This window comes from Lissotriton vulgaris, chromosome 3_1, assembly GCF_964263255.1.
Source record: "Lissotriton vulgaris chromosome 3_1, aLisVul1.2, whole genome shotgun sequence".
Taxonomy (NCBI): domain Eukaryota; kingdom Metazoa; phylum Chordata; class Amphibia; order Caudata; family Salamandridae; genus Lissotriton; species Lissotriton vulgaris.
In genome coordinates this window covers 559578152-559600798 of record NC_141689.1, presented here as the reverse complement: position 1 = coordinate 559600798, position 22647 = coordinate 559578152, and the positions used below count along the sequence as shown (strand labels likewise).

Sequence of the window (22647 nt, the reverse complement as noted above, 5' to 3'; positions counted from 1 at the left end):
CGGAAGTAGCCTTGTAAAAGTCCTGCAATTTCCCATCTGCCTTTCTACCTGAAGTTGCCTTGGAATAAAGATCTATTTATTTTATGTTTGGCAACATTTGCAAAATATCCTACTTCCGTTTTTTCTGCTCCTTCTTTTTCATGTTTCAAACTGTCTTTTGTGATTAGAGATCAGATCCCTTTTGCATCTAAGGTGTATGTCTCAGACATTTGTGAATCTGCCATGCAGACCCTCAGTGCTTGACCATTGCTCTTCTCTTTCTCAGTAGTTTACTCAGCCTGCTGCTTGACCTCAGCTGGAAAATTCATAAAACTACAATTCCTGTCACATTGGAGAGTGCTTCAGAGCAGTTAACAGCTGCATACTATCTAAACGCCTACAGTTAAATACGTTGACAAACAAGATACATTTATATGTTCATCCTCACCCATCTCTCCACAAGAAGTAGGCTGCCACTAGTCCACTAGTGTTGCTCAATTTCTCCCTCCCTTGTACCAAGATTTCAAAGAAAGCTTCTACCTCATAAGAGGCCAGTGTCCACATTTCCCTACCTAGGTCTCCTTAGAGAAGTTCCAGCCAATATCACTGTAGCACTTTCCTGTGCTGATTTTGCCACTAAGCCCCCCCACCCCATCGTCCTACTTCACAGGTTATAGAGAATTTTAAATGTGGCTCCTCAGCCTACCCATTTGGACTCCCATCAGCCATCAAATTCTTACACTGGCTGCAGATAGCTAGATATAACGCCTTTAAAGCAATGTGCATCATATATCGAGCAATCCGCTGCAGTGGACCACTCGGTTTTCACCATAATGTGTACCTTTACCCCTAACAAAGTCACTTTATTTAGGTTGATTCGCACTCGTATACAAAAACATAAAGTTGAGAACTGGCTGAAGCTTCTTCTCTGGGCCGAAGGCCATGGTCTGGTACTGGATTCCTGCAAAAATGAGAATTTACAGTGGCCTATGATGTCAGAGCGAAACAAAAGGGGATGATGGACGTAGCGTTTGAGCAAATCAAACACTCACCCCCAGTCAACTGATCTGGGTTTAATCCATCACCATTCTTTAGCTCACTCAGCCACCCCAGTTCAGACATGGCCTTTTGCATATGGCCATGTCTGAACAGGGGTGGCAGAGTGGGCTAAAGAACGGTGATGGATTAAACCCAGATCAGTTAACTGGGGGCGAGTGCTTGTATTGTCAACTCTCCGTCCATCATTTCCTTTGGTTTTTCTTTGTTCGCCATAAGTTGGCAGGGTATGCTCAGACGTGAGTCCCTTGCTCACTTTGCCACTGGATTCAAGCAAGCTGGGCTGAAGAAGGCTGAAATGCCAGAAACCGGTCCTCGGTAGCTTGTTTCCGGCCCAGGGAAGGCATGGCTTGGCAGTTTGGGCTGGACTGTTCCCATGAGGCACAGGGTCAGACTGATTTGTTTATGTTTTATATGTTTTCATACATTGCAATAAAGCACTTCTGCTGAGGTATTTACAGGCCATTGAGTGCCTTTTCTTTATTATTGTAGCCCCCCCCCCCCCCCACTTGTGCTGCAGGCCTTTAATTAAGATAGAGATAATTTAACTGCGATAGTTCAATGCAGTGGGCTCTGAGAGGATTTCTGTAAAGGTTACGAGCTTTGTATGGTTGTAAACAATCACCATAAAAAGTTGCTGCCATTTTAGATAAAACTCTGTCATATTTTGAATGCAACAGCTAGACTGTTTGTTTTATCATTCGTGAGTGCTTTGTAGGTTTAGCTAACTGTATTGCATTCTGTCACTACTGACAGACACCTTCTTGTGTTTGATTTAACCATGTTTAGCTACTATAATATCAACTTTTTTGGGTTGTTGTTCGCTAAGTAGAGGTTTTATGAGAGTGGAATTCAGAAGAATGCAAGACCAGCTGTTGAAATCTTCATGAATCTTTTTGCGTAGTGACCGCTCCTGAAATGTGTACTGTTTAGGGATAGCAGTTGTTGTAGCACCACTGGGCAGGTTTACTTTTTCTCACCTTGTCTACTAACACTACACTTCAGGTTTCATATACCTGGTTTTCCAATGGATCTTGATTGTGCTGAGAGGAGTCAGATATAGGGGACCCAATGTAGTTATCCAGTGAGGACCAGGAATTGGAAAATTGACCTACAAACTAGTAATTAGATTCATATATATATAACCCTCAACACTATGCAATACAGATACAGAATTATCACATCTAGACCAAATCTCTTTGGGAAAGTCAGTCGGTCTAAAATCATACAAACCAATAACTCAGTTAGAGCTATGCAGAATATTTAACATTAGAATTTGCTATTCAGAGATCTCTCTATTCAGATTCCTGGCTCTCATTAATACTCAGTTGGAATGCACAATTAATAATTGAAGATGAGACATGGAAAGGCAGAAACATGATTTGAGGATGGTTTAGTTTTATCAGTACATTTTAAAATAGTAAATACATCAATATCAGGCCTTTATTTCTCCTAGGAGTGCAGAGTAATCAAATTTAGTCTTTTCCTGTTGTCCAAAGGGGAGCGTTATGTAGGAGAGTAGGGTCTGCTTTCCTATGGTCACCCCATTTTTTTGCTTTTTGCTTTACTGGTTTACAACTTAGAAAGGCTGTGGTCCTTCTAATCAGACCCACAGCCCAGATGTTCTCTCTCTAAATTCACACAATGTACTTTAGGTGCATTGCCAATTGGGTATTGGGTCACTCTTGTGAGTCCATGTATAGTGTACCATAGGTGCACCCAAGGCCTACCAGGGGCTGCAGCATGTATTATGCCACCCATGCCTGGCCATTCAAATGAGCTGTTGCAGCTATATTGCTGTCCTGCATAAGATATATGTATTTGTACTGAAATTTGATATTATTGCACCAAATCTTATGCGTTGTACTTTGACTATTGACAGGCTTCTTTCATATTGTGATGAAGCTCTGTTGTTATACTGAATAAGCAGCTACCTAGTATGTTATATGACAGCTCTTTAATAATGTAATCCCTGCACTTTCACAATTGCTTTATTAACCTTCCTGCTTTCTCAGATTTGCTTGGAAATGCACCATTTTTCCACTATTTTTTCAAAATTTTCTCGGGGGGAATTCCCCCCGAACCCTCCTTAGGGGGTCCGGGCTCGCTCGCTACGCTCGCTCGCTACGGTGCAGTATGAATGTCATTTTCCGCCCCACCACTTTCAAATGTCACCAGCCGCCACTGCTCCATACTTGTTAAATACCGTAGACGCAAGCTTTTTCATTTCCTCCATTGTAACGTACTGCCATTATACATTATTCCATAGAGGAGAAAACATTCATATGTTCAGATTTATATCCATTTTGGTAGCTGTCTTCCTCGCCTCCTCTTTTGAGCATATGCAGAACATATCTTCCTTGTTTCAATACTGCATTTCCGTAAATCAATCAATCGGGGAGTTTTTATGCGTGCTACTCATCCGTGAGGATTTCAAAGTGCTGGGAGGGTGGGGGGGGCGGAGGGGGAGGGGGAGCTGCTCCGGTCACTCAAAGAGCCAGGTCTTGAGGGTCATCCTGTAGATATGCAGGGTGGGCGCGTGTCTGATGTGGATCGGCAACTCTTTCCAGGCTTTGGCCACATTGTAGAAGGTTCTTCCACTTGTTTTTGCTCTGCAGTTGTGCGGGGGTTCTGCGAGGGAGAGGTTGGCGGATCGGAGGTTCGTCTTGGGTACTTGGATGGATATTCTGTCATTGAGGTATTGGGGTCCAGTGTTTTGGAGTCATTTGTCGGTGTGGATTAGTATCTTGAAGGTTACTCTTTTCTCGACGGGAAGCCAGTGGAGGTTACACAGGTGCTGAGTGAAGTGTTCATGTTGAGGGATGGTGAGGACCAGTCTGGCTGCGGTGTTCTGTATGATGTGGAGTTTGCAGACACTTGTTGATCCTGGCGTAGAGGGCGTTTCCGTAGTCCAGTCTGCTGGTTATGAGTGCGTGGGTGACGGTCTTCCTAGATTCTGATGGGATCCATTTGAAGGTTTTTCGGAGGATGCAAAGGGTGTTGAAGCAGGTGGAGGCAACAGGGTTGACCTGCCGGGTCATGAAGTGGGAGGAGTAGAGTACAATGCTGAGGTTTTGAGCGTGGTCCATGGGGGTGGGTGGGCTGTCGAGGGCAACCAGGAGTTGTCCCATGCAGAGGGGGAGGGTCCAAGGACCTCAGTCTTCTCTGAGTTGAGCTTAAGGCAGCTGCTGCTCATCCAGGATGCGACGTCTTTCATTCCTTCTAGGAAGTTGAGTCTGGTGATGATGGGGTCTTTGATGGCGGCGAGGATGAGCTGAGTGTCGTCAGTGTAGGATACTATGCGGAGTCCATGCTGTCTGACAATGGCGGCGAGGGGGTCCATGTAGATATTGAGCATGTGGCTGAGTGGCGATCCTTGGGGTACTCTGCAGTTGATTTCTGTGGGTTCGGAGTGGAAGGGTTGAAGTCTTAATTCATTTGGTTCTGCCAGTGAGTAAGGATCGGAGCCAGTCGAGAGCGGTTCCCTGCATACCAGCTTCCTGGAGTCTGGTGATGAGTGTGCGGTGGGAGATAGTGTCGGAGGCTGCCGAGAGGTAGAGTAGGATCAGGGCTGCGGTGTGGCCTTGGTCGGAGTGTGCGGATGTCGTCTGTGGTGGCGAGTAGGGCGGTCTCAGTGCAGTGGTTGCTGCAGACGCCAGACTGGGAGGGGTCAATGAATGAGTTTTCGCCGATGAATTTCGTTAGTTGGATATTGACGGTCTTCTTGGTGAATTTGGCTGCGAAGGGGAGTAGGGAGATGGGTCAGTAGTTCTTGAGGTCTGTGGGATCTACTGAGGGTTTCTTGATTAGGGGGTCTGGCTTCTGCGCGTTTCCAGTCGTCGGGAAAGATGCCGGTTTTGAAGGTGGCGTTGATGGTGAGTCGTAGTTCGGGAGTGATGTGTGTGTGTATATACACTCACAGAAGTCTTTGACAAGTGCATCTTAACTAATGTCTTAAACTGTTGCAATATAAAAGCTTTCTGGTATATTTCCAAAGAATGAAACCCAAATCCTCCTTTACATAAAGGAATCTGCATTTATTTTACTGAAATCTTGACGTTTGTTGCCCTGTTACCTTGCTCCAGCAAATGTCAAAGATGTTTCTCTGTTTATACCTAGAGAACAGACACATAACCACTACATAAATCAAAATATGTAAGAACCTAGAAAGTATTTACATTTTAATTATACCACCCACCTCATTCCTAGGTTAAACTTTGACCATCTGTAGAATTCTTATTTTGTTTGTTCAACCATTGGGTCTAAATTTAGCTCAACTATTATTATATCCCTCAGGATTCAAATGCATAGGTATGTAGTGCTATCTTCCAACCACAATAAACTCTATCCCTCCATTTTTCCAAGTAACTTTAAATACCAAAGATCTACAAAAGTTATTGATGTTCATCAGACTTGGAAGAGTCTTATCAAATTCTGGCAGAGTGAGTAGCATATGAAAGTAAAGTAATACCTTTATCCCTGCATTACCGATAACCACACCCTTTTTGTTGTTTTCTCACTATTAATCATTATTCTTGGATGTTTCATAGTTAATGCAAATAATAGAAAAAGGAAACATCCTTTTTTGTTTCTTTGAAAAGTGTCAGCCTTTCAGGATGGATTCCATTTGTGCAAATATTACATGTACAGACTTGATATGCACAAGATGTTGCACTTCTGAGCTTGCCCAAAGTTCATAGTTTAGTCTTCTTTTCTCTGGGGTACCACATGATGATGGAGCTTGCTAAATATTATTTCTTCTGTATGGTTAGTAAAAAACATTTTTGTTTAATAACAATATTTTGTATTACTCTACCTAGCCGGCACATTTCTGCTCTCTTATTTTAACTATATTTTTGTTTAAGGAAAGAATAGCTAAGCTCTGACTTTCCAATTATTTGTCAACTAGTTTAAACTTACAATATTTGATGGTTTGGTATTTGGCAGGGACTCTTCTAACTTGCAACCAGACCACATTCTTGCTAAAAACTCATGTGCCCCAACATGACCTGCAAAGAGTTGAAGGATAATGGCAGTGAAATTAATGTTGCATTTTAAACTGTGATTCCTAATTAAATTAGTTTACTTAAACCCAAATCTAATGCGGTTTCTGCTTTTTAAGAGATCTATGTTTTTTTCAGCCAAGGAAAGCCTGAGTTAAGCTGGCCTGTTTTTTTCAAACCCATGTCTTCGGCAAAAAAAGTTTTTTTGGCTTTTTTTCACACCGCTTAAAAGATGTAAGCTAGAGGTGGGGAACTATAAACCGAGGACTCTGATCCAGGATAATAGAAACATTCCAATTACCGATTTATACAAGATTTTAAGTCCTGAATCACAAGAAGGCCTATGTAATAAGATGGTGACCAGCCTAAAGAGAGAGGAAGGGCCAGGTCTGATTTTATTTATTTAAGGGTTTTTATATAGAGCAGCCGTTCACCAGGGGTGTCGAGAATACAGAGTTTACTCTACAGATTTCTATGCATATAGAAGCATGTATTGCAGCACTCTACCACTGTTCCTTGCTTCCTCTTCACCCTTCGAAAGAGTAGGAGAGGCTCCATTGTCTGGCCCTTCAAGGGCTTTAAGCTTTTATATGGATCGATCCAAGGATTATTGAATGGACTGTCGAATTTTGGGGGGTTACTCCAGATTGAAGAATGGGAAAGCTGTACAGAAGAAGACACTGTTGAGGTAGATAATGCTTTGCATTAAGATCTGCTATGCACTGGTAGTGAAGCAGCTCCCAGAATGTCTGAGAGCTCATTCCACTAGGGCCAGGGCCTCTACAACTACATTTGTGCAGGGGTGGGGTATCTGTCCTCTATACCTGTCAGACTGCTACATATGCTTTGGTGCATGCATTTACAAAGCACTATTGCCTTGACAGCCATGTTCCGTGCAAAGATCACCTCACTTGCTTAGGTTTGCAAGACTTAAAATAGATACCAAAGCACACCACCTAAAGGTGATGGGGTTGTGGAGTGGACAACTCAAAGAGGGGGAATCTGTGGTTAGAAGTATCCATCAGAAGGTTACTTACAATTTTTATCACTCTTTCTAGTGGATAGATTTCTAGCTGCCCTCCTCCCTTTGTGTCCTATGTAGTGGCCTCTTTTTAACATCTACAAATGTCCCAAGTTAGTACTCAGCACATTGTTTCAATTGTTCATGCTCTGCGTCTGTGCAGAAAGCAAAAAGACAAGAAACTGACAGTTTAGATGCTGTTCTGCTCGATCACACTTCAGTGGCTGTAAGGAGTCACTGTGCATCCTTAACATGCCACTTGTCAGTGCATTGAATGCTGCAATTATAAATTTCTTCCGATCAATTCAAGCAGCTAGGGGACATTCTGAGAAGAGGAATATGTTGTTTCCACTAGAAAACATGAAACCAAAGGTAAATAACCTGCTCTTTGTCACAAACAGGCACGCATATCTATACACTACAATCCTTCCTGGCCTTGCATTCCTTAAGGGATCTGGTGCATCCTACCAGTGTCAAAGATCACTCGTCCAATAGAAAACAAGAGGAAGTCCTTCAAAACTGATAAGTTCCCCTGTTTTTAGGATACCTCTTGCTAGACTTCAGTGAACTATAGTGTTTTTGCTAACTCCTGGTGGCAGAAATAGTGCCTATGACTTTGATGCATATTTGTAATTCCACATATAAAATGCAAATAAAACTTTTTCATAAAAATGTGGGAATATATATGGTAATATTAATCTAAGCTATATTTAGGAAACGGTCTTTTTTGGCATCTCTAATCTCTAGCAGGAACATTTTAAGTGATAGATGGTAGCGTTTGCATTATAAAAGCACATCTGAAAAACCAAAGCACCAGGTCTAAGTAATTTTGGCAGACCACCTTCAAAAGATGTGGGCTAGGCATTGTTGAGTATTTTCTTTTTTCAAAACATACTTGTAGAGATTTCTTTTTTTTATGAGAAATTACACGCTAAAAGTTCTTTTGGTTAAGGAATGCCACACAAATACAGTTGAGTAACCTTTTGTTTTTGCTTTGAAATGTCTGTTTTTTCAATTTGAACAAGCCGGAATGTAGCAGCTGCCAACTTTCTCCCTCCATCCCTCCATGCTATCTTTGATCCAATTTAAGTTGAAAAGGGGGCATGTTACTCCACATGCATCCTCATTACGCACTGCAGTAATACATGCCTCTCTGTTGTGTGCACATAAAGTGAACTGTTTTGAATGCCTTTTGTTGCACATTTTCCATCGGATTATTAGTTTGAGACAGGTGTTGGGGAGGAATTACAGAATTTCCCCAAGCAATCTATTAAAAAAAAATTATTTGGGGATTTTTAAACCTATTGTTGCTCTATTTTATTGCCACAAAAGGTTTAGGTTGTATGGAAAACACTTGACATTTCCACCGGCACCCTACTTAATTTGCCCACAATAGATTGGATTTGAACAATACTTGTAGAAGGTTTCAGGATTTTCCTATCCTTGGAAAGCATTTTTAAAATGCATGTTTGCGTTAGTCTATGAATGAACAGTTTGATCTATGAATTTCTTAAAACACATAGCTTTTAATAGACTTCTGTGAAAGACATGAATGTAGCCCTTAAAGGAAAGATACCTTCAACCAATCTATTAAATATTCTCCTAATTATTATGAAATAATCACCAACTCCTACAAAAGTATTTCAAAAGTCCTCAGCAATGAATGTTATTCTAAATGATTGTGTACTTCCTTCAAAAGTGCATCTGCATCAAGTAGTAAACACCCATTATGTATTCCCACAATATATGCATGTGATGTTGTCCTTGTATTATTAGCATTGAATTTTGGGGAGATCTCCCTGAAAAGCATTCATCCCAGCTAGATTTACTAATAGATGGTAAACAGACTATTGTGTATTAAATAATGCCACTATCCTTAGTTGCCTCTTACCTCCCTCCAATGATTATCAAGAATGGACAGAAGGATAATTCTCACCACTTATTTCAAAGTCTCTCCTACTAGGTTCCACATTTATTTTAGTGTTAGAGATGTCTTTGTAATTCTGAGTCTTTTAATTTCCTTATATCTTAGATTGGGTCTAGGGTCCCACCTACTTAAATCTGTCCTTTCTCTCCTTCTGGGGATGCTGTCTTTAGCATCTCCACTCTCTCTTCTGCTCCTGGCTATGTCTAACTGAGAGTCTCCTCCGGGCATTTTTAGGAGATTCATCACCTGGCATAGCTGGAGATTCACCTCCTAGCATCATTGGAGATTCCCCCCCTGACATTGTTTGAGATTTCCTCCCTTGCATAGTTCCAATCTCTTTTCTCAACCCCCTCATCTTAGTTTACTTTGGGGGTCTCCACCTTCTTTTTGAAGTAATCAGCCTCTTTCCTTAGTTCAGTGGGTCCGTCTTAAGTTTTGGAGAAGTCCCATTGAGTTTCAGGGCTCACCCACACCCAGTGTTGGGTGCCTTTCTATGGCTTATTTCTGAGGTTACCTCCCCTCTCCCACCTTAATTCAGGGTCTTGTTTTGCTAAGTTTTGGGAGATTCGTGTAGGATATCATACTTTTAATGCCAGTTTTATTCCTTGCTGTTTCGGGGCTACTACCCTGATATTAGTCTTGATCCCAATGACGGGGTCATTCATCCTGGTCCTTTGCTAGGGTTGCTCTAATGCTTCACTGATGTTTTGTCTCCTTTCCACTTTTATGGCCCGCCCAGACCAAGATCATGTGTTTTTTTAAATATTTTAAGAATACCGCCTTTTTTTCTCCAAAATTTCACCCATAGGTGTCCTTTACCCAGTAAGACCCTCCCCTCCTGAAAATATGGTGCAAGCTACCTCAAGAGTGACTTTGTTATTAATACAAATTTTGAGACACTATGTATTGCCTCCAATGTTTACATTTAACTGTGGAGTTTTTAGTGCCAAAAGGTTGCAGTGCTCACAATATAAGGGGAACGTATTTTTTTCTGGAATCTTTGATGTTTTGAACTAGAGCATCGTTGAATGGCATGGTGCAACATAGATTTGAAAATCCCTGCAGTGTTCTATGCTCATTTGCTCATGCATTCTTTTGATAACTCGTTTGCGGCTCGCTGCCAATGCAATTTATTATTTCTTTCAGGGTCCTCCAGGAGGCGGAGGGCAGCCAGGAACGCCCATCATGCCAAGTCCAGCAGGTATTGGTTCTTTAAAAGTATTAGACGGAGGAACACCGAGACATTCGTTGGTAGTCAAAGGTTCCTGGATGAATATAAAATGCATTAAAGGGGGAAAGTGTGTTAAATGCTTGTAATGTATCCTTATGTGGAACTTTCACTGTAGAATTCCTCCGTAGAATTGTTTTGTACAACTGGCTTAGATTTTGCTGAGTTAGTTCTGACCGTCTATCCCAGAGTTTTTTGTCTGGGATGTGCCAAATAAACTTCAAATGGCATCCACCTAATTAGATAGATACTCTGAAGTTGGCAATAGTGTTTCATTGACCTCACACCCATCCACCTGAGGCAATAAAGTTTTGGTCACCGAACTTACTGACAACAATGCGTAGGAAGCTTTCGCCCTGTGCATATTCAAACGTAGGAGGCAACATAGGGTGGGGATGCACTTTGCTCGCTAAAAGTCCTGACCCTACAGTGGAGGCGGATCAGTTGCCATCGAAGGCGAGGTGGCAGGGGCGATGTGGAAAAGGGGAAAGGCAGAGGAAGAGACACTGCGCTGTGAAAAAGTTTGGCACCTTTGCAAGCGACCCATTTCAGCAACCCGAGGACCTACTCACCCGAAAAGATGACCTTGCTCTGTGAATTTAACTGCAAAGGATAGGTGTTGTGCAGTGTCTTTACAATGATTATGCTAAATTGATGTGTGATGGTAAAATGGGTGATAAATGGAAACAATTTTACATGTAATCTCATTTTATTCTTTGCAAGTAGTGAGTTAAAGTGGTAGTGTTTTTTTTCATTCTAGAACAAATGGCCCAGCTGTACTACCTTAGTATGTGGTCATGTAAATTCTCGTGTGTGTGTGTGTGTGTGTTTGTGTGTGTGTGTGTGTGTGTACACGTGCGTGTGTACACGTGCGTGTGTGTGTACACGTGCGTGTGTACACGTGCGGCGGGTAGAAATGGCTATTTGACACTGGTGTCATTATAATCCGGATTCGTGTCCTCATTGGCCTGCACAGAGATAGTTTCCATTCTTATCCCAGTCATCCCTGAACACTCTTGTGGTTAGACACTTTTATCAACATTTGCACTGGTCTTGTGCAAACATTCCTTGGATGTAAAGGAGTTATTTCTAACACTTTTCTTCACTATTTAAGATGTGGTTAAGTATTATCTAATGCTGTTAGTAGCGAAAATGTCTATTGCATTTGCCTTTGCTTCGGTTTACCCTGGTTGCTGTCTGGTTTAACTTGGTGGCCTGGCTTGTCTTTTGCAGACCGCTTCTGTATGGTATATTGTTTGATCTCCTGTTTTCCTTTTTGGATGTCGTGTGGAGCCCCTGCACCTTCTTTGGACACTCATGCTAATGGCTGAGTTGTGCGTACTTCTAGAACACAATCACTCGTATATTAACACCTCTACACTTACGTGGGGCATTCATGCTTATAGCAAACACTCCTGTAATGTCACCCACAGCGTTGCTCTTCTGGCTTATGTGCGTCTCTGGGCTATGTGCTCTGTGTGCGGAGAGAGGGTGGGCAATAACTGCAAGGCTTTTCAGAATGATGATTGAAGTGGAAATGTATGTCCCAGAGGTGTTTGTTCCTTCCAGATTATGGCAGCTAGACTTTGAGTAAATGTAGCCAGGACTGATTTGCATCGTGCCTTTTTAGGTCTCGGCTAAAGACGCGCGGAAGCGCGTCTCCGCCGAGATCTTATGTCAGCGACTATCATTCCCAGGAGACAGTCCTGGCCACGCGCATCCTGCCAGGCGATTTGTAACTGGAACGCGCGCTGTGGCCAGGCGCTGTCTCCTGGGAAGCGCAAGCACCACACACGCATGCGCATACACACACACACGCGCCCATGCACGCACGCACATACATACAGAGACACCACCCCTGACTCATACACACACGCGCGCACACACACAAGTGCACCGAGGCCCCCCCTCCCCTTCCGTCACCGTCGCACACATACATACACACACACGAGCATACACACACACAAGTGCACCAATCGCGCTCCAGCCGTTTGGAACTTACCTTACCTCAGCACGCGGCGCCCAACCTCCTGCTGGCGCGGCCCCGGGGCTCTACACCGCTCACAGGAGCCCCGGGCCGCGAGACGCTACGACTCCGCCTGCCTCCTTTTCCGGTGTGAACGTGGCCCCGCCCCCGTCACAGGCGACCGTGCCTGACTTCCGGGGCCAAGTCCCACTTGAGTTTGTTCAGCGTCAACCGTGTCTAATATATTACATGTGCATGGCGAACGTCTGGTTAACGTTTACATTTACTTTTTTTGCCGTGACCTACGTGATTTAGTTAAGCAGAAAAAAAGACGTGTCATGATTGTAACTGGAAAAAAAATATTCCTTTGGCGGGTGAACGTTTTGTGGGCTGTGATGGAAAAGTGATCAGATAAACTCGGGGAAACCCAGCAATGCGCGAGAAGTACGATGACAGCTGCGCCGTTTGCACGTAGCTGAGATGAGTGGAATTGTTTAGCCTGTGTGTCACATCCGTTTTATATAGTGATTAGGCTAATCTCATTTATAGGTTTTTCATGTCAGTAATGTTGTACTTGTGTTGTACTTCATATCAGCAGGCCATTTCCTTATCGATTAGTTCAACCTTAAAGCACTTGTGGTTTTCCCATCGTTAATTTAAGGCGTGTGATGTAAATGAATGCCAAATTCTAAATGACAGGACATTTTCCCCATTAGTCATCATGTGCAGCTCAATGTAGGCTTCGGTCTTAACTTCTTACATTTGTATACCCATCAGTTGTCTAAATTACTGATTTATGGCCAATTCCAATTAACCCTGCAAACTAGATCGGCCTGGGAGTACATCGAGTTAGTCTGTTGACAACATATTTATTAGTAGTGAGTAGTGAGTGCAGAGTAGTGAGTGCAGAGTAGTGAGTGCAGAGTGCAGAGTAGTGAGTGCAGAGTAGTGAGTAGTGAGTGCTGAGTAGTGAGTACAGAGTAGTGAGTAGTGAGTGCAGAGTAGTGAGTGCAGAGTGCAGAGTAGTGAGTGCAGAGTGCAGAGTAGTGAGTGCAGAGTAGTGAGTGCAGAGTAGTGAGTGCAGAGTGCAGAGTAGTGAGTGCAGAGTGCAGAGTAGTGAGTGCAGAGTGCAGAGTAGTGAGTGCAGAGTGCAGAGTAGTGAGTGCAGAGTGCAGAGTAGTGAGTGCAGAGTGCAGAGTAGTGAGTGCAGAGTAGTGAGTAGTGAGTGCAGAGTAGTGAGTGCAGAGTAGTGAGTGCAGAGTGCAGAGTAGTGAGTGCAGAGTAGTGAGTGCAGAGTGCAGAGTAGTGAGTGCAGAGTGCAGAGTAGTGAGTGCAGAGTGCAGAGTAGTGAGTGCAGAGTAGTGAGTGCAGAGTAGTGAGTGCAGAGTGCAGAGTAGTGAGTAGTGAGTGCAGAGTGCAGAGTAGTGAGTGCAGAGTGCAGAGTAGTGAGTGCAGAGTAGTGAGTGCAGAGTGCAGAGTAGTGAGTGCAGAGTGCAGAGTAGTGAGTGCAGAGTGCAGAGTAGTGAGTAGTGAGTAGTGAGTAGTGAGTGCAGAGTAGTGAGTAGTGAGTGCAGAGTAGTGAGTAGTGAGTGCAGAGTAGTGAGTGCAGAGTAGTGAGTAGTGAGTGCAGAGTAGTGAGTGCAGAGTGCAGAGTAGTGAGTGCAGAGTAGTGAGTGCAGAGTAGTGAGTGCAGAGTGCAGAGTAGTGAGTGCAGAGTGCAGAGTAGTGAGTGCAGAGTGCAGAGTAGTGAGTGCAGAGTGCAGAGTAGTGAGTAGTGAGTGCAGAGTAGTGAGTGCAGAGTAGTGAGTAGTGAGTGCAGAGTAGTGAGTGCAGAGTAGTGAGTAGTGAGTGCAGAGTAGTGAGTGCAGAGTGCAGAGTAGTGAGTGCAGAGTAGTGAGTGCAGAGTGCAGAGTAGTGAGTGCAGAGTAGTGAGTGCAGAGTAGTGAGTGCAGAGTAGTGAGTGCAGAGTAGTGAGTGCAGAGTAGTGAGTGCAGAGTAGTGAGTGCAGAGTGCAGAGTAGTGAGTGCAGAGTGCAGAGTAGTGAGTAGTGAGTGCAGAGTAGTGAGTGCAGAGTAGTGAGTAGTGAGTGCAGAGTAGTGAGTGCAGAGTAGTGAGTAGTGAGTGCAGAGTAGTGAGTGCAGAGTAGTGAGTAGTGAGTGCAGAGTGCAGAGTAGTGAGTGCAGAGTGCAGAGTAGTGAGTGCAGAGTGCAGAGTAGTGAGTGCAGAGTGCAGAGTAGTGAGTGCAGAGTGCAGAGTAGTGAGTGCAGAGTGCAGAGTAGTGAGTGCAGAGTGCAGAGTAGTGAGTGCAGAGTGCAGAGTAGTGAGTGCAGAGTAGTGAGTAGTGAGTGCAGAGTAGTGAGTAGTGAGTGCAGAGTAGTGAGTGCAGAGTAGTGAGTGCAGAGTAGTGAGTGCAGAGTAGTGAGTGCAGAGTAGTGAGTGCAGAGTAGTGAGTGCAGAGTAGTGAGTGCAGAGTAGTGAGTGCAGAGTAGTGAGTGCAGAGTAGTGAGTGCAGAGTAGTGAGTGCAGAGTAGTGAGTGCAGAGTAGTGAGTGCAGAGTAGTGAGTGCAGAGTAGTGAGTGCAGAGTAGTGAGTGCAGAGTGCAGAGTAGTGAGTGCAGAGTGCAGAGTAGTGAGTGCAGAGTGCAGAGTAGTGAGTGCAGAGTGCAGAGTAGTGAGTGCAGAGTGCAGAGTAGTGAGTGCAGAGTGCAGAGTAGTGAGTGCAGAGTGCAGAGTAGTGAGTGCAGAGTGCAGAGTAGTGAGTGCAGAGTGCAGAGTAGTGAGTGCAGAGTGCAGAGTAGTGAGTGCAGAGTGCAGAGTAGTGAGTGCAGAGTGCAGAGTAGTGAGTGCAGAGTGCAGAGTAGTGAGTGCAGAGTGCAGAGTAGTGAGTGCAGAGTGCAGAGTAGTGAGTGCAGAGTGCAGAGTAGTGAGTGCAGAGTGCAGAGTAGTGAGTGCAGAGTGCAGAGTAGTGAGTGCAGAGTAGTGAGTGCAGAGTAGTGAGTGCAGAGTAGTGAGTGCAGAGTAGTGAGTGCAGAGTAGTGAGTGCAGAGTAGTGAGTGCAGAGTAGTGAGTGCAGAGTAGTGAGTGCAGAGTAGTGAGTGCAGAGTAGTGAGTGCAGAGTAGTGAGTGCAGAGTGCAGAGTAGTGAGTGCAGAGTGCAGAGTAGTGAGTGCAGAGTGCAGAGTAGTGAGTGCAGAGTGCAGAGTAGTGAGTGCAGAGTGCAGAGTAGTGAGTGCAGAGTGCAGAGTAGTGAGTGCAGAGTGCAGAGTAGTGAGTGCAGAGTGCAGAGTAGTGAGTGCAGAGTGCAGAGTAGTGAGTGCAGAGTGCAGAGTAGTGAGTGCAGAGTGCAGAGTAGTGAGTGCAGAGTAGTGAGTGCAGAGTGCAGAGTAGTGAGTGCAGAGTGCAGAGTAGTGAGTGCAGAGTAGTGAGTGCAGAGTAGTGAGTGCAGAGTAGTGAGTGCAGAGTAGTGAGTGCAGAGTAGTGAGTGCAGAGTAGTGAGTGCAGAGTAGTGAGTGCAGAGTAGTGAGTGCAGAGTAGTGAGTGCAGAGTGCACTCTGCACTCACTACTCTGCACTCTGCACTCACTACTCTGCACTCTGCACTCACTACTCTGCACTCTGCACTCACTACTCTGCACTCTGCACTCACTACTCTGCACTCTGCACTCACTACTCTGCACTCTGCACTCACTACTCTGCACTCTGCACTCACTACTCTGCACTCTGCACTCACTACTCTGCACTCTGCACTCACTACTCTGCACTCTGCACTCACTACTCTGCACTCACTACTCTGCACTCACTACTCTGCACTCACTACTCTGCACTCACTACTCTGCACTCACTACTCTGCACTCACTACTCTGCACTCACTACTCTGCACTCTGCACTCACTACTCTGCACTCTGCACTCACTACTCTGCACTCTGCACTCACTACTCTGCACTCACTACTCTGCACTCACTACTCTGCACTCACTACTCTGCACTCACTACTCTGCACTCACTACTCTGCACTCACTACTCTGCACTCACTACTCTGCACTCACTACTCTGCACTCACTACTCTGCACTCACTACTCTGCACTCTGCACTCACTACTCTGCACTCACTACTCTGCACTCTAGTGAGTGCAGAGTGCAGAGTAGTGAGTGCAGAGTGCAGAGTAGTGAGTGCAGAGTGCAGAGTAGTGAGTGCAGAGTAGTGAGTAGTGAGTGCAGAGTAGTGAGTGCAGAGTAGTGAGTGCAGAGTAGTGAGTGCAGAGCAGTGAGTGCAGAGTAGTGAGTGCAGAGTAGTGAGTGCAGAGTAGTGAGTGCAGAGTGCAGAGTAGTGAGTGCAGAGTAGTGAGTGCAGAGTAGTGAGTGCAGAGTAGTGAGTGCAGAGTAGTGAGTGCAGAGTAGTGAGTGCAGAGTAGTGAGTGCAGAGTAGTGAGTGCAGAGTAGTGAGTGCAGAGTAGTGAGTGCAGAGTGCACTCTGCACTCACTACTCTGCACTCTGCACTCACTACTCTGCACTCTGCACTCACTACTCTGCACTCTGCACTCACTACTCTGCACTCTGCACTCACTACTCTGCACTCTGCACTCACTACTCTGCACTCTGCACTCACTACTCTGCACTCTGCACTCACTACTCTGCACTCTGCACTCACTACTCTGCACTCTGCACTCACTACTCTGCACTCTGCACTCACTACTCTGCACTCACTACTCTGCACTCACTACTCTGCACTCACTACTCTGCACTCACTACTCTGCACTCACTACTCTGCACTCACTACTCTGCACTCTGCACTCACTACTCTGCACTCTGCACTCACTACTCTGCACTCTGCACTCACTACTCTGCACTCACTACTCTGCACTCACTACTCTGCACTCACTACTCTGCACTCACTACTCTGCACTCACTACTCTGCACTCACTACTCTGCACTCACTACTCTGCACTCACTACTCTGCACTCACTACTCTGCACTCACTACTCTGCACTCTAGTGAGTGCAGAGTGCAGAGTAGTGAGTGCAGAGTGCAGAGTAGTGAGTGCAGAGTGCAGAGTAGTGAGTGCAGAGTAGTGAGTAGTGAGTGCAGAGTAGTGAGTGCAGAGTAGTGAGTGCAGAGTAGTGAGTGCAGAGTAGTGAGTGCAGAGTAGTGAGTGCAGAGTAGTGAGTGCAGAGTAGTGAGTGCAGAGCAGTGAGTGCAGAGTAGTGAGTGCAGAGTGCAGAGTAGTGAGTGCAGAGTGCAGAGTGCAGAGTAGTGAGTGCAGAGTGCAGAGTGCAGAGTAGTGAGTGCAGAGTAGTGAGTGCAGAGTAGTGAGTGCAGAGTAGTGAGTGCAGAGTAGTGAGTGCAGAGTGCAGAGTAGTGAGTGCAGAGTGCAGAGTGCAGAGTAGTGAGTGCAGAGTGCAGAGTGCAGAGTAGTGAGTGCAGAGTGCAGAGTAGTGAGTGCAGAGTGCAGAGTAGTGAGTGCAGAGTGCAGAGTGCAGAGTAGTGAGTGCAGAGTGCAGAGTAGTGAGTGCAGAGTAGTGAGTGCAGAGTAGTGAGTGCAGAGTAGTGAGTGCAGAGTAGTGAGTGCAGAGTAGTGAGTGCAGAGTAGTGAGTGCAGAGTGCAGAGTAGTGAGTGCAGAGTGCAGAGTAGTGAGTGCAGAGTGCAGAGTAGTGAGTGCAGAGTAGTGAGTGCAGAGTAGTGAGTGCAGAGTAGTGAGTGCAGAGTGCAGAGTAGTGAGTGCAGAGTAGTGAGTGCAGAGTAGTGAGTGCAGAGTAGTGAGTGCAGAGTAGTGAGTGCAGAGTAGTGAGTGCAGAGTAGTGAGTGCAGAGTAGTGAGTGCAGAGTAGTGAGTGCAGAGTAGTGAGTGCAGAGTAGTGAGTGCAGAGTAGTGAGTGCAGAGTAGTGAGTGCAGAGTAGTGAGTGCAGAGTAGTGAGTGCAGAGTAGTGAGTGCAGAGTAGTGAGTGCGCAGAGTAGTGAGTGCGCAGAGTAGTGAGTGCGCAGAGTAGTGAGTGCGCAGAGTAGTGAGTGCGCAGAGTAGTGAGTGCGCAGAGTAGTGAGTGCGCAGAGTAGTGAGTGCGCAGAGTAGTGAGTGCGCAGAGTAGTGAGTGCGCAGAGTAGTGAGTGCGCAGAGTAGTGAGTGCGCAGAGTAGTGAGTGCGCAGAGTAGTGAGTGCGCAGAGTAGTGAGTGCGCAGAGTAGTGAGTGCGCAGAGTAGTGAGTGCGCAGAGTAGTGAGTGCGCAGAGTAGTGAGTGCGCAGAGCAGTGAGTGCGCAGAGCAGTGAGTGCGCAGAGCAGTGAGTGCGCAGAGCAGTGAGTGCGCAGAGCAGTGAGTGCGCAGAGCAGTGAGTGCGCAGAGCAGTGAGTGCGCAGAGCAGTGAGTGCGCAGAGCAGTGAGTGTGCAGAGCAGTGAGTGTGCAGAGCAGTGAGTGTGCAGAGCAGTGAGTGTGCAGAGCAGTGAGTGTGCAGAGCAGTGAGTGTGCAGAGCAGTGAGTGTGCAGAGCAGTGAGTGTGCAGAGCAGTGAGTGTGCAGAGCAGTGAGTGTGCAGAGCAGTGAGTGTGCAGGTGCAGAGTGGTGTGTGCTGTTGAGTGCAGAGTGCTGTGTATTGGCAATGTAAATGACAATGCCATTTATTTATGATTTAAAGAAAAAAAAAGAAATGTCATGAGCAATGCCAATTGCTCTACCTTTAATGATGCCGAGACCATTGCATTGCAAATGCTTGTTCTTTCACCTGTGAGCGGACTGGTTCTTCCTTATGCCTATATGAGAAGTGTAGGAGTTGTCTTGTTGCAATGCAGCTCTTCTTGATGGCTCTCCCAATCTAATGGAATGCTTGATGATGCGTGATTATTGAGGCTGTAATCTCTATCCGCTGATTTCCTGTTGAGTATAGACTTGGTGGGTTGCTGCCACATTTCCGCGTCAGCACTCCTATGCCTGAAGTTCAGCCTTCAACTCTTATGCGGCTTTTCAAGCTTGTAGATGAATCATTTTTCTGGCCCTTCCTTTCTCTTTAAGTCTGAAACCAAGAGGAAAGGCAAAGCCTGGATGAAGGTAATAGTGTGCGGGAAATGGGAAACGTCTAGAGCCATGGATTTGTCCATGTTAATTTTAAACCCTGATCCGCGTGCGAAGCTATCTTGCTCAATGAATAGGGCGCGCAGGGCTGCGACTGGTTATGATAAGGAAAACAGAATTTCATCCGCGTATAAGCTAATGGTGTGGACATCCCTGCCAAATTTAATCCCGGTTATGAGGGGATGCCTTGGAACTCGCAGCGTCAAGGGCTCCATGTAGAGTGCAAAAAGGAGGGGTGACGGAGGGCATCCCTGCCTTGTGCCCCTGCCGGTTGGGAAACGAGAGATAACGTGTGACCATTAACTCGGACCGTAGCCATGGGGGAGTGGTAGCAATTTAAAACTCAAGTTCGGAACTTCTCGTCGAAGCTGGCAGTCGTCAGTACCATCTCAAGATAAAGCCAATGCACCCTATCAAAGGCCTTCTCCGCATCGATGGCCAGGAGCATGTATTCGCCCTGGGTGCGGGATGCCTTCTCTATCAAGTGGAGGATGCATTTGGTGTTATCACTAGTCTGCCTCTGCGGCACAAAGCCGGCCTGGTCGGGCTCGATCAGATTGGCCATATATGGTGCCAGGCGGGCCGCTAGGATGCTAGTGTACAGTTTAATATCTACACCACTCCACTCCGTTGCTGAAGGCGCTCCACTGGCTGCCTGTCAGGGAGCGTTCCCTCTTTAAAATTGGCTGTGTAGTCTTTCAGGCCCGTCAGGGCTCTGCTCCTGCTTTCATTGCTTCCTTGATAAAGGAATATGTCCCTACCAGAGAGCTTCAGTCATCCTCTCAATCCCTTCTGCAGGTACCCCGTTACAAGCGGAAAAAGTGGGGAGGGGCCAACTTTTCATTCCTGGCACCCACTTTTTGGAACTCCCTTCCCGACCATCTGCGGTCGGCCAAACACTACTCCCTTTTCCGCAAAGGCTTAAAAACCTTTTTGTTCAATCAGGCCTTTTCGCAGTAACCCACCCTCTGTCTCTTTCAACCTTGCCTCTATAGCGCCAAGAAACCGTTCTGGTGTACGCTGCGCTTTACAAGTATTTTAAATTCAAATTCAGCAGAGATATAGGCCTATATGCGCAGCACTCAGTCTTGTCTTTCCCCGGTTTCGGTATAGCCACTACTGCTGCTCCGGGAAGGCCCCCGTGTGTTCGAAGGTGTTAAAAAGGCTTGTCAAGATAGGAGCCAATTGGCCACAGAATGACTTGTAGAAGTCGGCCGTATTGCCGTCAGGGCCGTGTGACTTGCCTATTTTGAGGCGAGAGATCCCTGAGATAACTTCCTCCTTTTGTATAGGTCTATCTAGATGATCGGCCTGGGATGGGTTCAGGTCGGGCAATTGGGCCTGTACTATATACTCAGCGCTTTGTTGAGCATCAAGAGAGCCCCCGATAAAGAGGTCTGCGTAGAAATCCCTGAACGCTTCGGCTATTTCTGAAACTGTCAGAAACTGAGCTGCCTCCGGACATGCGAATGACTTGCACTCCCTGGTGCTGTCGAGCTTCACGTAATTTATTGGCAAGAAGGCGACCACATCTGTCCCCTGCTGTCTAATAGGAGTGTCGGAGTCTCATTGCCTTGTACTCAGCTCTGTCCAGATCTAATGCCGCGAGTTGCTTTCGTTCTACACAGAGCTGCCGCCAGTAACGTGAAACCCGGGTTCTTTGGTGCAGCTGCTCAAGCTCTGAGACCCTTTCAGTGAGTTCTGCTCTCTTACGACTCCTCTTTGTTCTAAGCAGAGGATATAGCAATAAATTCACCCCCTATGAACCGCTTTCAGAGCCGTCCATTGAGTCGCTTGGGAGGTGTCTGTGTTAGCATTGAGGGTGAGATAGTTAGTGATAGCCTTCTGAATTTGTTCGACTACTGTGGGGAGATGTAGCAGTGTGTCACACAATTACCAGTGTCTAAGGGGTCGGGAGGAGCGCGGCAACAGGAAGGTGGCCACAACCGGTCAGTGATCAGAAAGTGAGGCCGTATAATAATTTCCATATCTGCTGCATAGGCTTGGAATTAAGTAGTGCTAAGAAAATAATCAAGGCGGGCATAGGTCTTGTGGGCCACTGAATAAAAAGTGAAGCTGCGAGTGCGTGGGTGAAAGTGTCGCCAAAGGTCCGAGAACCCTAGGTCCCGGAGATGTGCCTGCTCTGTGCGTGGAAGTACTCCTACCTGTGTTGTCCTCTGGCATGAGCGATCTAAGTCATTGTCAAAGACAATGTTAAGGTCGCCCCTCAGTAACAAGTGTAGGTCCGAGGCTGCATCTGCTTCTCTGAGGACAGTGAGAAGAAACTTGGCCTGTCCTTCACGGGCTCTGAAATAGACCCAAATACAAACGTCACCCCTCCCAGCAGGAACTGGTATGTTAGCCGGGAACCCCTAATTTCAGACTCTTTCTATATGATCCTACCGGGGAAGGAACTGGAGACCAAGATAGCCACCCCTACAGATTTCGAGGTACAAGAGGGAAAACAGCTGAGTGGGGAAGAACCTGGACCACAGCCTATGGTGTTCTTTAGATAAAAGATGAGTTTCCTGAAGAAGGCAAATGTCAGCTTTGGATTGTGCCAGATAATTCAGGACGGTCCTGCGCTTAATCGGGTTATTTAAACCTCGCATTTTAAGGGTGAGGACCTAAAGGGAGTCATGTGACATCAGAGGAGGGTGATAGGGGAATGTCGCTGTGAGCGCAGCTGGGCGTAACACGCATTAAGTTGCAGGAGACCTTACCGGTAGATTGCAAGAAGGGGCATATCGGGAGGACCAGGTAAGGGAGGTGGACGAGGAAACCCAAACTTAAAAAAAAAAAAACCTCAGTCTACGTAGAAAAATCAAGTCCTGGCAACAATGTCCGCCTTCCCGTAAGAGCTGGGAAGTCGTCGAAGTGGGGCTTGTGGTATGACCAAAGGGGAGATCCAAGTCCCCCCACCGCTCGCTCGTGTGTAGGGAGCCTTCATTCAGGGCAAGTAAGCGTCAAGTCCTCATTCAGCGGGCCTGCCAGTGCGTCAGCAGCTGAGGTGAGTGCATCTTGCTGGCCTTGCACGATGTCCCTCTTCTCTGGTTTTCGGAATCGCCGCTGTCGTTTGGGTCGCTGCCACACGGAGGGAGAAGTCTCTGGTTCTGACACAACACTACGCCATTCATCCTCGTCACTGGGCACTGTCTGGCCCAGCAATTGGCAAGTATCAATGAGAGAGCGCATCTGGTGCAGTTTACCGTTGAAGCGGAAGATAAGGCGGAACAGGTGCCCCCAGGAATATGTAATGTTTTGTCACCTGAGGTGTTCTGTCACAGGGCGAAATTGACGCCGTCGCTGCAGAGTGATCAGAGCCAGGTCCTGATACAGTACCGGGGAGTGACCCTGGTAGGAGATATGGTGGAGGGACCTTGCCTTTGTGAGAATAGCTTCCTTGGATTTGAA

General features: G+C 46.3%; 1 protein-coding gene across 7 annotated transcripts in view; it reads left to right on the top strand.

The window, feature by feature from the left end:
• The window catches only part of SSBP2 (single stranded DNA binding protein 2), an 836850-nt gene that overhangs the window by 736174 nt on the left and 78029 nt on the right, over positions 1–22647 (top strand). For all 7 annotated transcript variants that reach the window (XM_086960847.1, XM_086960848.1, XM_086960845.1 and 4 more), the window contains one exon: positions 10133–10187. In XM_086960847.1, coding sequence (XP_086816973.1) covers positions 10133–10187 — 55 coding nt within the window. The remainder of the gene's footprint in view (positions 1–10132; positions 10188–22647) is intronic.